The sequence below is a fragment of the Eubalaena glacialis genome, chromosome 18 (genome assembly GCF_028564815.1).
Source record: "Eubalaena glacialis isolate mEubGla1 chromosome 18, mEubGla1.1.hap2.+ XY, whole genome shotgun sequence".
In the NCBI taxonomy this organism is placed as follows: Eukaryota; Metazoa; Chordata; class Mammalia; order Artiodactyla; family Balaenidae; genus Eubalaena; species Eubalaena glacialis.
This window is the reverse complement of record NC_083733.1, coordinates 60141404-60156032: the sequence shown is the minus strand read 5'-3', so window position 1 is coordinate 60156032 and position 14629 is coordinate 60141404. Positions and strand designations below refer to the sequence as shown.

General features: G+C 52.0%; 1 protein-coding gene and 1 non-coding gene across 2 annotated transcripts; both read left to right on the top strand.

The window, feature by feature from the left end:
- Positions 1–909: 909 nt before the first annotated feature.
- On the top strand, positions 910–9036 carry RTN2 (reticulon 2). The gene is made up of 10 exons (XM_061172806.1): positions 910–1106; positions 2722–2766; positions 2890–3360; positions 3466–3726; positions 5959–6166; positions 6544–6682; positions 6829–6898; positions 7007–7053; positions 8219–8277; positions 8549–9036. The coding sequence occupies exons 1-10, from the start codon at positions 1073–1075 to the stop codon at positions 8628–8630; spliced, it is 1416 nt and encodes a 471-aa protein (XP_061028789.1). The 5' UTR covers positions 910–1072; the 3' UTR covers positions 8631–9036.
- Positions 9037–12024: 2988 nt separating this feature from the next.
- Positions 12025–12111, top strand: TRNASTOP-UCA (transfer RNA opal suppressor (anticodon UCA)). The gene has a single exon. It is a non-coding gene; the product is annotated as a tRNA-Sec (tRNA).
- The last annotated feature ends 2518 nt before the right edge of the window (positions 12112–14629 follow it).

The following is a 14629-nucleotide window of genomic DNA, read 5'->3' as shown; positions in this document are numbered from 1 at the left end:
AATCCGTATTCTCAACACAACACTCGGCTTCGGCTCCCCAGCCCGACTCTGTTCAATCTCTGCCCACATCAGTGGTCCCATCCGGGTTTCAAAAGCTTTAAATGCTTAATTTTTTTACTTCGACCCCTCCCCTCTCCGTCTCGCCCCCGGGTTTCAGTCGCTTCTCTTCCAGGTCCCTCCCATCCATTCACACACACAGCCTCAGAGGCTTCTAATATTCGCAGTCCCGACCGGCCTCTAGCTCCGCGCCCAGCCCCCTCACTCCAGGTTCAGCTCACCTTCCGGGCAGCACCACCACCCTTGATTGTTCTGCCCTATTCCCTCTAGGCCACGCCTCTAGCTCCTCAGTCTCGGACTGACCCCACCCAACTCTGAACAATTCTAAATTGGCTTAAACCTCCCCAAGTCTGAGCTCCTCCCCTTGTCTCAAAACTTTCCGAGTAGTTTCTTCCCGCCCCCTTTCCCACTCCCATTGAGAATCTAGGCTTATACCTCTACCTCTCAGCGATAGAATCTTTACACCCTCCCCTCAATGCCACCTGTAGCTCCACCCCAACCCACTCTGAGATCCACGCCCCCATCCTCTCCGCCTAGGCTCCTTCATCATCATTTCCCGGAGCCCCTCACCCTACCCTCGGTCCCGCTTCTCTCCCCCTAAAGGCCCCGCCCTCTTCTGTCTAGACCCCGCCCTTCAGACCGCCTTCCAGGCCTTCTCGGCAGGTAGCCTAGGGTCCTAGCTCTGCCCCTCTATTAGGAAGGCCACGCCCCACCACCATCCTCCCGGGTGTTTCCCCTCCCCCTCGCCCTCCCTCAGGTTCCGCCCCCCGTTCTCTGGCCCCGCCCCCGGCCCCCGCGCTGCAGTCGCCCCACAGCGGCCCCGCCCGCCCCCGCTGAGCCGAACCGAGGGCGGCGGCGGCGGCGGCGGCGGCTGCTGGAGCGGCCCGGGAGGAGGAGGCAGCGAGGATGGCGGCGGCGGCGTCCTGGGCGCGGCGGAGATGAGCGCTCGCGGCCCCAGGCCCAGGGCGGCGTGGCCGGAGTGGGCGGGGGTCCCGATGCAGGCCCGAGGGGGGCCATGGGGCAGGTCCTGCCGGTCTTCGCCCACTGCAGTGAGTAGGGGGGAGGCTCAGGCCTGGTGTGGGACCCAGAGGCCCGGGTGGGCTCCTCCCCGGTTTCCCCTCCGACCTGGGCCGCGGGAGAGCCAAGACGGGGAGGAAGCGAAGGAGACAAAGGAAGCTCTCCCTTCCCCCCGTGTTCTAGCGGCGATGAGGGCGACTTGACCCGGACAACCTGAGTGAGACTGGGCAGAGGCTGGGGGCACTGAGATAGCCGACGGGGGGCGCTCTGGGCCCTTGAATATGCCGCGGGGCTCCGCCCGGGGATGAGGAAGCTCTCCGGGAGCTGTCCCCTCGCCCTGGTGCTGGCCACAGCCAGCGGTGAGGGGATTTGAATGGAGGGGTAGAGCCACGATGGAGAAGAGGGGTCTGACTCCCCCCTTCCCCCGCATCACCCATCTTCGCATCCCACCTCCGTTTTCTCCCCAGACTCAGAGGCAGCCCCGACCTCGCCCGAATTGTACAATCCCCTGTCTGGGTTGGGGCTAGGACTCCTGGGTCCTTAGGTTTTACCACTCCGGGTCTCTGATTCCTGGCCTCCTATGCCCTAGCTGAAGAAACGAGGTGGGGGCGGAGGGGCATCTGATTTCAATCTCCAAACGGTATTGATCATCTCCTGTAGGCAAAGCCCCAAGCTAACTCTGAGAGGCTGAATTCCATAATTGAAAATGCCTTGTCTGAGCCTTATGATTTCTGAGGCCAGGGCTCTAACAGTCCTTGTCTAACATTCTCTGTCTCACACCCCTATGGTTCTGACAGCTGGGGATTGCAACGCCGACCTAGCCACTTGCATGTCTTGAGAGTCAACATGCCAAAATTCTAAGAATTTGTTATTTCAACATTTTAGAGTATCATCCCAACATTCTAAGATCTTGTCCTTACCTGGGCTTACAAAGGAAGGCCCTACGTGATCTCCCCACCCCCACCCCACCCCGCCTTTCCTCTCTGCCCTCATCTCCTTTCCATCTCCCCATCAGTCACCCTGTTCCAGTCACATCTGCACATTTCTCAGTTCCTCAGATATGCAAAGCTTACTGCTTGCCTCAGGGCCTTTGCACTGGCTTTTCCCTCTGCCTGGAAGACTCTTCCCTAGATATCCACATGGTTTCCTCACATCATTCAGGTTTCTGTTCAAATGTCATCTGGGAAGTCTTCCTCACCAACCTGTCTGAAATAGCATCCCCTTACTTTCTCTTCCCTTACCTTAATTTTTCTCCACACACTTAGCACCCAACATCATAAGTTTAATTGTTACTGTCTATCTCCCCTATAGAGTGTAAGCTCTATGAGACTAGGGATTTTGTCTGTTTTGTTCACATTTGTATAAACACTCAATTAATGGTTGTTGAAAGAATTAATGAATTGAAGCCTCCTAAAATCCCTAATTTAAAGGCACTAAGATCGAGATTCCTGGATTTGAACTTCTAAGACTGAGCTTCAGACAGCAGGGATACTAAGGTTTTACAGTCTGTATACAGAATATTCTAGAGGTCCTGTAATTAAAACTCTAAGATTCCTTAATTCAGACAGGTTTCCAGGACTAGCACACTACTTCTGTAACTCGGGCAATCTAAGCTTCTAAGAGTCTTTGATTCTTTCCCTCTTGCAGAAGAAGCTCCGTCTACAGCTTCCTCTACCCCTGACTCCACAGAAGGTAAGCAGAGAGGGAGGATGTGAGAGTGGGACTTGAAGGGGGCTCACAGCTGGGTAAAGGGGTTAAGGGGAGTGGGCTAGGGTCTTGGTCAGAGGAGTTCATGCCCTCCTTTGCTCATGGCAGGAGGGAACGACGACTCGGATTTTCGGGAGCTGCATACAGCCCGGGAATTCTCAGAGGAAGACGAGGAGGAGACCACATCGCAGGACTGGGGCACTCCCCGGGAGCTGACCTTCTCCTACATCGCCTTCGATGGCGTGCTGGGCTCTGGGTCCCGCAGGGATTCAGCTGCTCGCCGCCCACGGCCCCAGGGCCGCTCAGTCTCGGAGCCGCGAGAGCCACCCCCGCAACCTGGCCTGGGCGACAGCTTGGAGAGCATCCCCAGCCTGAGCCAATCCCCGGAGCCCGGGCGCCGTGGTCACCCCGATTCTGCCCCTCCAGCTGAGCGCCCCCTGGAGGACCTGGGGCTCCAACTGGACCAACTGGGCTGGGCGGCCCGGGGAGCAGGGTCCGGGGAGGACTCTGCCACCAGTAGCTCCACCCCGCTGGATGACGAAGAGCCCGACGGATCAGAGGTTGGAGAGGCTGGGAAAGGTGAGATGTCCGAGGTGCTGGGACCAAAGCCACCAGGGGTGGGTGGTCTCTCCTTAGGGCACCTCCATGGTGAAAGCTCACAGCCTTCTCTCTCTAACGCACCAGACCTGGACCTACAACTCGGACTCGCTCAGTCCTCGCCGCCCGAAGTCTTGACTCCACAGCCCAGCCCTGGCTCTGGGATCCCTCAGGCCCGTACCCCATCTCCACTTCGATCTCGGGATTCGAACTCTTGGCCAGATGAGCCCTCGCTGGACGAGAAGGAGGAGGAAGAGCCGTGGGGGCGGCTGGAGCGGGAGCCAATCACGGGGCAGTGCCTCGATAGCACGGACCAATCAGAATTCACATTGGAACCACACTTTCTAGGTAAAGTGCATGAGGGAACGTGCTCCTTTGGACTACAGCGAGGGTGGAGGATTGATTTTTAAAGGGACCATCCTCGGGAAGGAACAGAGGAGAATGTAGAAGGGAGGAGGTATTGCTACTGGCAAGACGTTGTAAACTCCACCCTTTAAAAAAATTTTCCCGTTACCTGAGATTGCTATTGGCTCTTTTTAAATGGTTCCCCCTCCCACTTGAGAAGTTAGCCCTCCCACCTGAGAAGTTGGAAGAAGCATTAGGATTGGCTAATTGCTAAAAAATAATCCCTCTTTTGGAGTGCTCCCCCTAGAGGCTGATTTTGGACAGGCCAAATCCCTGAAAAAATAATGCTCTTTTCTGAATGTGGCCACTGGGCAAGTAAAAGTAAACTCTGCGCGTTTTAAAAACTCTCCTCTTCCCTGACCACATGAATTGGCCAATTGTAAATAGACCCCACCTTACTTTAAAGTATGCTCAGCCTCCACGAACGGTTCCTATAGGTAGGTTATAGACATCACTGCTTTTGGCTGTTTACAAAGAGAGCCACCCCGTTTTGGAATTGTTCCCACCGCAATGGAGAGTCATTGGCTGGGTACAAAGGGGCCCCACCCCCTTACTCCCTCCCTCCGGGTTCCACTGAAGTGGGCAAAATCCCTGAGAAGCAGCAGTGTCTGTAGCCTCTCCCTCGGAGCCGAGATGGGGAGTAAAGGTGGGCTTTCGGGGCGGGCTGGGACGCGGGCGCTGGGGGACTGTGGAAAGGGACCCAGATTCACTTTTATCGCCCTCAAATCTGGGGGATGTTTCCTCTTGGTCCCAGATTCCCCAGAGCGGCAGGCTGGGGCTGAGGGGCTGCGGGGGTGTCTAGGGAGGGCGTGGAGGGAGTATGGGGTCCCCTCTCTCTCGAGCCGGAGCTTTGGGGCCCAAGAGCAGCGAGGCCCCCTCCCCCAGCCTCAGGCCCAGGCGGTGCTGTCACTCAGTAGCTGGACAGGCCAGCACAGCTGCCTGAGAGGCACCCTCCCCCCAGCGTGCCTAAACTTAGCCCCGCCTCAGGTGACCCGGCCCCTCCCCCACCACTGGCTCAGGCTTTGGGGAGCCTGCAGGGGAGGGGGTTGAAGGGAGGTCTACCCTAGTTAGAGGTAGATGGGAGGATGTGCATAGGGAAGATACAGAAGTGAGGAGAGTCAGACTCTGAGGGGGACTGGTTGGGATGGGTCAGTTTGATTGGAGTAAGGGTGGGAGGATGGAGACTGTCTGGAAATAGATGGCAGGGTACTGGGCTCTCAGTTCAGGGTTCAAAGCAGAGCCGATTATAGGGACGGCTGTTAAAAGTTAAGATGAGTGAGATGAAACGTTGGGGTCCAAAGGTCACTGATCAGGACATAGGCTGGGCTTGGGAGGTGAGTTTAGGATCTCTGAAAGGGGTCAGAAGTTTGAGTTAGGGCCTAGGAAGGAGGATGATGTTATTAATACATTTAGGACTTAGATGTATGTGTTGGTAGGGGTATCAAAGAGATATGACTTTACACCTGTCAGGGTGCAAAAAATAAAAAGAACAATGACACCCATTGCTGGGCAGGATGCTGGGAAAAGATCACTTGCATGTTGCTCATAGAAATAAGGATTGTTACAGTCTTGCTAGTAAGCAATCTGATAATATTTATGACATTCGAAAATACATAATTAGTCCACCCAGCGATTCGACCCCTGGGATTCTATCTCAGAAATAGAACCTCCCGGAGGTAAGAATATCTGCAGGAGGCTGGTGCTTGTAGTACTGTCAGGGAAGAGGATGGGGGGAGGAAACAAAGTAAACGACCCAGCAATAGCTGCATGGTTGAATAAAATGAATGATGGTGTAGCCACACCATGGAATATCATGTAGCCCTTAAAAAGAATGAATTAATAAGAGCTATTCCCGTTGACTAGGAGGGAATTCTAGGAGGAAAAGTAGAGTGAGATATGCATGATGCAGAAGATTGATTTTTCACCCAAAATTGTGTTCACACATTATCTATGGGCAGGAGTAAGCTTGAGGGGACTTGCTAGACAGTTAACTTGGGTTTTCCAGGAGGCAAGTATGGAATAAAAGAAGATAAATAAAAATCTGGAAATTGGGTTAAGGCTCTGACAGGTGTGTCAAGAGGTCATGTTTCAGCCCCGAGACAGGAAATAGGAGGTGAAGAAGTCAGCCAGGCCAGCTCCAAACCCCAGCCTGATTGCCGCCCCCTCCCTCCACAGTGGCAGACCTGCTGTACTGGAAAAACACGAGGACGTCAGGAGTGGTCTTCACAGGCCTCATGGTCTCCCTGCTCAGCCTCCTGCGTTTCAGCATCGTGTCCGTGGCCGCCCATGTGGCCCTGTTGCTGCTCTGCGGCACCATCTCTCTCAGGGTTTACCGAAAAGTGCTGCAGGCCATGCACCGGGGGGACGGCGCCAACCCCTTCCAGTGAGAGCCCGCAGCCTGGCCCCCAACCCTGACCTCTGTCCAGACCTCAGCGCTGACCCTAAGTCATGACCCATGACCTCAGATCAGGCACTGACTTCTCACCCTGGCCCTGACCCATCCTGTTCCTGTTCCTGTTCCTGACTCCAACCTGACCCTGACATTAAACCAGACTCTGACCCTTGACTTCCAGCCGTAACCTCAGACCCTAACCTCTTACCCTTAATCCTTGATCCCGTCTCCTGACCCTGACCTCCACCCTAGCACGCTACACCTGGCCTTACTCCCCAACCCTCACTTCTTGCCCTTGTCTCAGCCACGCCCCTCAGCCTGGGTCCCATCCACCCACTGAGTGGCCTCACACACCTCTGTTCTCTCAGGGCCTACCTGGATGTGGACCTGACCCTGACTCGGGAGCAGACAGAACGTATGTCCCAACAGATTGCCTCCTGCGTGGTCTCTGCGGCCACGCAGCTGCGGCATTTCTTTCTGGTAGAAGACTTCGTGGATTCCCTCAAGGTGCCCTGAAGCCCCCCACTCCCTCCTGGGTCCCAACATTCAACTCCCTGCCCCTGGGGGGAGGAGGGGAGGAGGGCCATTGCTGGGGAAGTTCCCAGCCCAGGGTGCACCCCGTAGACTCTGCTGACCCCGACCCTCACCCTCAGCTGGCCCTTCTCTTCTACATCTTGACCTTCGTGGGTGCCATCTTCAATGGTTTGACTCTTCTCATTCTGGGTGAGCTGGGAAGGCTGTGAGGGGCGGGGCGGGGAGGTGGGTTCCTGGGCTCTGAATGGAGCTGGTAATCTCCCTGGAGAGCCCTGACCCCCATCTCTGTGCCCGCAGGAGTGATCGGTTTATTCACAGTCCCTCTGCTGTACCGGCAGCACCAGGTAAGTGCGACAGGCCCTCAGTTGGCAGTACCCCGGCCAAACAACCCCCCACACACACAGCCAGGGTCCATGACAGATGTCCCAGCCAGAGACAGGAGGACAAGCTGGTGTTCCCACCCCTGACAGAATCAGGCTCTCACTGACACATGTTAGGCACAGGTGGTCTGCCTGCTGCCCCTCCTCCGTGCAGCTAGAGTCTACCTAATATGTTTCAACAGCCAGAGACAGGCATTTCGATAGGTGGCCCGTGACAGAGCCAGGATCTGACTGACACATTCCAACCCAAGGCAGGTAGACTAACTGAGGCTCCTCCCCAACAATGATCCAAGGTCTGCCTTGACACGTCCTACCTCCAGAGAGGCAGCCTGACTGGTGTCTTCTCTCCCTGACATAGCACGAGGCTGAACAACACTCTTTCTAGCCAGAAACAGGCAGACAGATGAATGCCTTCTCCTGGTACCCCAATACCCCGTCTCCCCTGATACCACCAGGGACTGACAAACACATATTCCATTTGCAGACAGACAGACAGACAGACTGACGCCATCTATCCCTACACATAGTCTGGGTCTGATTGACACCCATCCCAGCCCAGGACACTGACAGAACCAGGGCCAACTGACATATATCCTATCCAGAGACAGGCAGATGGACCAACATTCCATTTTTGACATTTTCCGGCACAGCTGAGAGCCAAACGATACATGTTCCTGCCAGGGAGATAGTCCTAACTCCCTCACATGCCGGAATCACCGAGGCTCACAAAGTCAATTAACACTGAATTAATCTAGTATTTAAATCAATCCACTCAGGGACTCGACAACCAACACTAACGCCCTCTATTCTTACGCTGCCCCTAAACACACACACACACACAAAACTCACTCAAAGATTAACAGTAGTTCCCAGGACGCAAAGCCACTGGCAAATTCTTGTGTGTCTACCTGACATCACTTCCCACACAGAGTGTGGTCCTATTGACTTGACACTTCACCTTGGACTTCTGACTTCCAAGGGTATTTTATTAGGTTTAGAGTTGATGGTGGAGTGGTGGGCCACTCCTCCCAACTCCTGATCTGGGGGTGGGGGAGGAAGCAGCTTTCTTAATGAATTAGGGAGAAGAACCCCCTCCAATCTCTCCTTTCACCCCTTCTTGTCTCCCCAGGCCCAGATTGACCAGTATGTGGGATTGGTGACCAATCAGTTGAGCCACATCAAAGCTAAGTAAGGGCATGTGGTAGAGACGGATGGGATGGAGAATGAGAAAACTTGGGAATGCTTCTCCTCCCCCCACCCCCAATATTCCCTGTCCCTAAATCTCCTGGGGCTGAGTGCCTGCTTTTCTTAAGAGGTGAGAGACAGTTCCATCGCAGGCCAGTAGGTGGAGGGTAGGGGCTGGCTTGGGCACTCGGTTCCTCCATCCAGTTTTTAGTTCTCAGATACTACTTATCCTGTCGCTTGCCCCAACCCTTGACTCCACCTGTTTCTCCCTCAGGATCCGAGCTAAGATCCCAGGGACCGGAGCCCTTGCCTCGGCAGCAGCCGCAGTCTCCGGATCCAAAGCCAAAGCCGAATGAAAGGGGTGTCTCTGCCTGCGGGACGCCTGTCCCCACCCCCTGTAGCCCTCTGCCCTCTTCCATTTCCCTTCCATCCCCACCCTCTCCCTGCCTCATCCCAAGCCATTTCCCAGTGGGTGTCAGGATCGCTCACACCAGGGAGTTTGCGCAAATTGCCTGAGTGGCCAGGACTACATTTCCCAAGAGGCTCTGCTCTAGGAGTCTTGGAAAGGCGAGGCACCTTGGCCGCGGGGCCTGCTGGGACTTGTAGTTGCCTAGATAGGGCACACGCCCTGCACTTCCGGGACCCCACCGCTGGAGGCGCCGTGAGGGGGTGGTGTCTCCTGGATGCCACTGGCCTCAACGCTGGGGCTTTGCATGGGGCCCAGGGGAGGCCTGAGCTTGGATTTACACTGTAATAAAGACTTCTGTGGAAAACCCAAGGTCTCCTGTGCTTCCAGCCCACTCCAGTTTTCATCTTCCTGTACTGAAAAGCAGGTAAGTGATACTCAGGGAGGAACCTTCCTCATCTCTGCGGAGGAAGAAACTTCCCCTCTGCCATCTGAGAGTTGGCTGATCCCAGAGCTAGCCAAGCCTTGACAGCCACTTTCCATGCCTGTGCTCAAGGCAGACATCACGAGTCGATCCCCACACTCTCCCTGCTGTGCAACCATTTCACCTGAGTCCCAGACCCATGTATCCAACTGCCTAATGGAAGACTCCCCGCTCGAACATGTCTAAACCTCTTCCTTGTCCTACCTGATTTCCCACTCAGGGACATCCCCTCCTGCCCACATTGTCGCCCAGCCAGAGACCCAAGTATGGCCCTGGACTCCTATTCCCTCACCCCCCACATCTAGTCAGTCAGCAAGCCATGTCTTCTCTCTCTCCAACCTCTCCACCCGCTTCTCTCCATTCCAACTGCCTTGGGAATGAGCACAGGGCCTCGTGACCTCTTTGGGCCTCAGTTTCCAAAACTAAACTGGGGGAGGAGGAGGCAGGAGACTGGAGTCTAAAGACCCACAGACCTGGATTTGAATCATCTTCACTTTTTGGCTGCGTAACCCTGAACAAGTGACCTCACCTCTTGAAGGCTCATTTCCTCAAATAGAAAATTGTCGCCATAAGCTACCTACATGTCAAGCCCTTGTTACAGGGCCTGGCATAGAATAAATGTCCAGTAAACAGAAGCTGCATTGTTAGCTATGACATTGTTTCCCAAACCTCAGTCAGCCCTCAGGACCTTGATGATCTTTATATCACCTGTTCTGCTATTTGCCTAATTTTTTCTTTAAATTGGTTTATTAAAAAAATAAAACAAATGTCTTTTAAAAGGAAATGTTACTCCACCACCAAGGAAGTCAGTATCGCTTGCCAGAAGTAGAAGATAACAGTTAAACATGAAACTATTACCATTTAAAATGTTTGTGCATCACCTAAAATCTTGCCTCTTGTGATGCATGTCACATTTTAGGAGATAGATAATGATGTTACAGGAGTAGTAGTTACAGCGTCAGGTTTTGTATACAGGGGTTGCCTAGCAGCAGCTAGCTAACTGAAAGAAAGAGGACTTAGGGGGGCTTCTCTTGAATCTGAATTTGCCAAGCAGGGGCAGTGTTTTAAACTTCCAAATAAAAGAGCAACATTTCCTAAAGATACTTTTATTCATACTTTCCATAAGACAAAGTGTCCATTTGTCCATCTCAAAGAAAGGAGGAAGATGGACCGGTTGCGATTATGGGTTCAGGAATGGCTAAAGCCCCCAAGCCCATCCTTGGTACCCCCACTGGAGGCAGGAAACAGGTTGGAGATGGAAACAGCCTTTATTGAGTGACTCCCAGTTGCCTGGTGCCATGTCAGGCTTCTATATCCAGCTGCTCGTTATGATTCCCCCTAGTTGCACTAGTCTTGTTTTCCAGATGAGGAAACTGAGGCTCAGAGAAGGATAGTGATAATATTCTTGCATTCATCCTACAAACATTTAGTGAGCATCTGGCAAGTGCTCAAGCACTCTTTGGATACCAGGGACATAGAAATGAACCAAAGTGGTTAGGACTCCGTGCTCTCACTGCCTAGGGCCTGGGTTCAGTTCCTGGCCAGGGAACTAGGATCACATCAGCTTCGCGGCGCGGTCAAATAAACAAACAAACAAACAAAATCCACCAAAACAAAGTCCACGGTTTCATGGAGCTGATATTCTAGTGGGAGCAGCCAGACAATAAGCAAATAGAAGTAGAATATGGCAGGTGGTGATCAGGGTGATGGAGAAAAGTACAGCAGGGGAAGGGGATAGAGTGACAGGGCTTGCTATTTTAGACTGGGTGCTCAGGGAAGGCTTCATTAAGTGGTGATATTTAAGCAGAGGCCAGAATGAAAAGAGGCAGTGAGTCATGGGAACATGCGGAGGAAAGGAGATTCAGGCAGGGGGATCAACAAACGCAAGGGCCCTGAGAAGGGAGCATGCCTGATGTGTGCAGCGAGATCTGTGAGCCAGAAACCAAGTATATGAGGAGAGAGGAGTAGGAGATCGGGTCCGAGGAGTGCAAAGGTCTAATCATCGGGATTGTAAGGCTATGATGAGAGCTTTGACTTTTACTCTGAGACGGAAGCCATTGGGAAGGTTTCATGTCGGGGAATGATATTGTCAAAGGATCACTGACTTGGATTTTAAAAGGATCACTTTTTTTGTAATAATATAACTACAATGGCACAAGTTCTGTTCTCCCAAGTGGATGGGCTGTGTGGATAGGGTAGGGTACTATCCGTTTCTACGCCTCACTTTCCTCGGCCATAAAATGCAGATGCAAAAACTGATGATCACTAGTGCGTAAGCTCAATGGGGACAGAAATTCTGTCATCCCCAGAACCTAGGACTGCGTCTGGGACTCTGTAGGTGCCCACTGAACATGTGAAAGAACGTAGGGCTCTGTAGATCGCTGAAGTTCCACAAAAGAACAGCAGGTGTCGCCCCAGCCCTATAGCCGCCAGCTCGGAGCCTCCGGGGCTGGGCTAAATCAGACTCTAGCAGGAACCCACCCACTCGAATTCGGATTTTTCAGGAAAGGGGCCTCTGAATGCCGAATTATGGATCTTTTCTCTTAAAAAATGGACTTCTTACTTGGAAAAAAGGGGCTTCTGGCCCTTTAACAGCCAGAAGGGAGGGCGCCAGGTCCCCTGGCGCCGTTTCCCAGAATGCGCGGCGCTATGCAAATGAGACAGTTTCTAAAGCGACAATGATTCAACTCATATGAGGCAAACTCAACATTTTGGAAGGCTATGCACCGTAATAAATAGCTTGGAAGAATTTATAGATATTGAAGTCAACAGTCTCACACTCTCCCAAACTACATCACCATAGGTTAAAAAAATAGAAATTTATGGGTTTTATATAGCTATGTGGGAAGACAGGTTACTTGCCCGGATGATCCTCAGTGGTCTGGGGTGCAGGCTTCAAACCTGTAGCTGTCTAGCGACAGAGTGGTTCAATTCCACCTTTCGGGCGTGATACTTCTTTCTCTTCTCCAAACTCGAGTATATAGTGCATAGAGTGCGAATTGGTCCAGAGAACATCGTTGCACTTCTGTGCTTGGCAATTTCTCCTTTCCCACCTGTGTCTCTCCCTGTGGATACGTTTCTTTTTCCGCGAATAACAAAGAACTCCAAAAGATTAAGAAAAATTCGTCTACACTCTCTGTTCTAGGATATTTACAGTTTGAGAGTGATCCTGGATTCCTCCCCTACACTTGCTTACTCACTTATTCATTTACTCACTCATGTATTTAATCACGCATGCACTTACTAAGCAAATATTTATTCATTTGATCATGCATTCATTCATTCACTCATTCAACAAGTATCTGCTGGGTGGTTGCTCTATGCCCGGCCCTGCACTGAGCGGTCCTGGGGACACACTGGTGACGACAAAACCCTGACCCTGACTTCATGGTGCTCCCAGTCCAGTGGAGGAGACAAACTTTAAACACTAATCAATTACCCATTTAATTAACAACTACAAAAGTGACAACTACTGGGAAGGCAGGCACAGAACCTATGAGGACATCTTACAAGGAGACCTGAGTTCAGGTAGGGTGTCAGGGTAATATCTGAATATACACCTGAAGGATGAGAGTGGATTAGCCAGCAGAGAGGGGGAATATTCCAGGCGGGGGAATATTCCAGGCGGGAAAACAGGGTGGCCCCAATAACAGCGATGAAGATGGTGATAACTGCATTTTACTCTGCTCTCAGCGCTGGCGTGTACTAGCTCACTGATTCCCCTCAGCCCCATTCTGCAGCTGAGGAAACTGAGGTTCAGAAAGATGAAGCCTCTTGTCCAAGGTCACCCAGCTTTGGGAAGCCTCCAGACCCAGGGCTCTCAGACATCTGGCCCATGCTATTTACCACTGCCCTGTGCTGTCTTTCCCAAATCAGCTACTCACCAAGTCCTGTCTGTTCTGCCTCCTAAAAGTCTTTTGAATCCTCCCCCTCCTCTCTTTCCCACAGCCCTAGTACTATTCCAGGCTCCCCCTCACACCTCAGTGTGCTCACTCTAGCCTCGTCTCTGATCTTCTGCCTTATCCTTGCCCCCTTCCTCTCCCAGCTACCCTCAACCTGGCAGCTAGAGGAGTCTTCCTAAAGCACAAACCTGTCCCTGACCTTCTTATGCTCAAAACCTGCCAGAGCTCCCCAGTACCCTCAAGAGAAGATCTAAACTCTTAGTCTGGAATTTCAGCCTGCAGAATCTGCTCCCTGGTAACCTCTCTCTTCACACCTTTTGTTCTAGCACCTGTGAACCTCTAGCTCCCTCAATGTATCAAGCCCTCTCCCCACTCACAGCTGTTTGCACTCACTATTTCATTAGACTCAGCCTTTTTCTTTTCCCTTCTATGCTGTCTATTTATCCTCTAAGACTCAGCTTAGCTACCCTCTCCTCCAGGAAGTCTTTCCTGACTTCCAGGTCAGGTTAGGTGCCTCCACTGGGCCCCTCAAGTCCCATGGACTCCCCCAACCCTGTCCAATTTAGATCATCCCTGACTATGAATAGGTCTGTGTCCCCCACTGGACTGTGAACCTTAGGAGGGGGGAGCCTGGGGCTGTCTCAGTCTCTGCAGTATCCCCAACCCTGCCCAGCACAGGGCTGGGCACACGATAAATGCTTAGCAAATTTTGTGAATTAACTAAGAAATTAAGTAATTCCATCCTGACAAATTCTCCTGCTTAGTCATTTACTAAGACGTCTGACCTCTGGACCAGTACTTCCATTCCCAGAGTGCTTGCTGCTATGCAAATGACAGTGGGCTTGGATCTTGCAATGGGGATGGCTCAGGTGTATCTTTGGACAAAGTGGCAATGGTTTTGGTTTAGTCAATCTTGGTTTGTCCCCAATATGTTCCAAACCCAGAAGAAGTGATCATGTGAAAAAGCAAAAGGCAACTGATCTTCACTGTAAAAGTGATCCAAGTTTTGTGACCCATATAACCCTGAGTGGTCTTCAGCAGCGTGAACCTTTTCTATCTCTAACTTTTGCTCAAACGATTCCCAGAACATTACAGGGTCAAGTACAATAAGTTCCCTACATATGAACCTTCAAGTTGTGAGTTTTCAAAGATGTGAACATTCATTTGCATGTCTAATCTAACTAATGTACTAATGTACTAACTAATGTAAGTTAACTAACTAACTAACTAACTAACTAATGTAAGTTAGTTCATGTGCAATGATACATGAAGGTTGCAGCAGCCGTTCAGAATGCAATCCAGTGCTACCATGTCATCTATGACGAGAAAAAAAGAGCTACTACCTAGACATCACTGGATGACTAGCAAAAAAGAGCTACTACCCAGACGTCACTGGATCGTTTTTTCAAGAGGGTAGATAGAATTGAAGCCAGCAAGAAACCAGAACCTGTGCCATCAACGTCAGGTGTGAGTGAAATTGCAGCTTGCCCTCCGTCTCTTATTGTTGACGATCTTTCAGCTCTACCATCTCCCACCTCCTCTCCCTCCTCCAGTCAGTAACTC

What these genes read in the sequence shown, in the direction of transcription:
- RTN2 (XM_061172806.1), top strand. Translation starts at nt 1,073, where the DNA reads ATGGGGCAGGTCCTGCCGGTCTTCGCCCACTGCA. An exon ending in GGTTGGAGAGGCTGGGAAAG is followed by an intron (nt 3,361 to 3,465) that starts GTGAGATGTCCG and finishes CTAACGCACCAG; the next exon opens with ACCTGGACCTACAACTCGGA. An exon ending in TTGAGCCACATCAAAGCTAA is followed by an intron (nt 8,278 to 8,548) that starts GTAAGGGCATGT and finishes TTTCTCCCTCAG; the next exon opens with GATCCGAGCTAAGATCCCAG.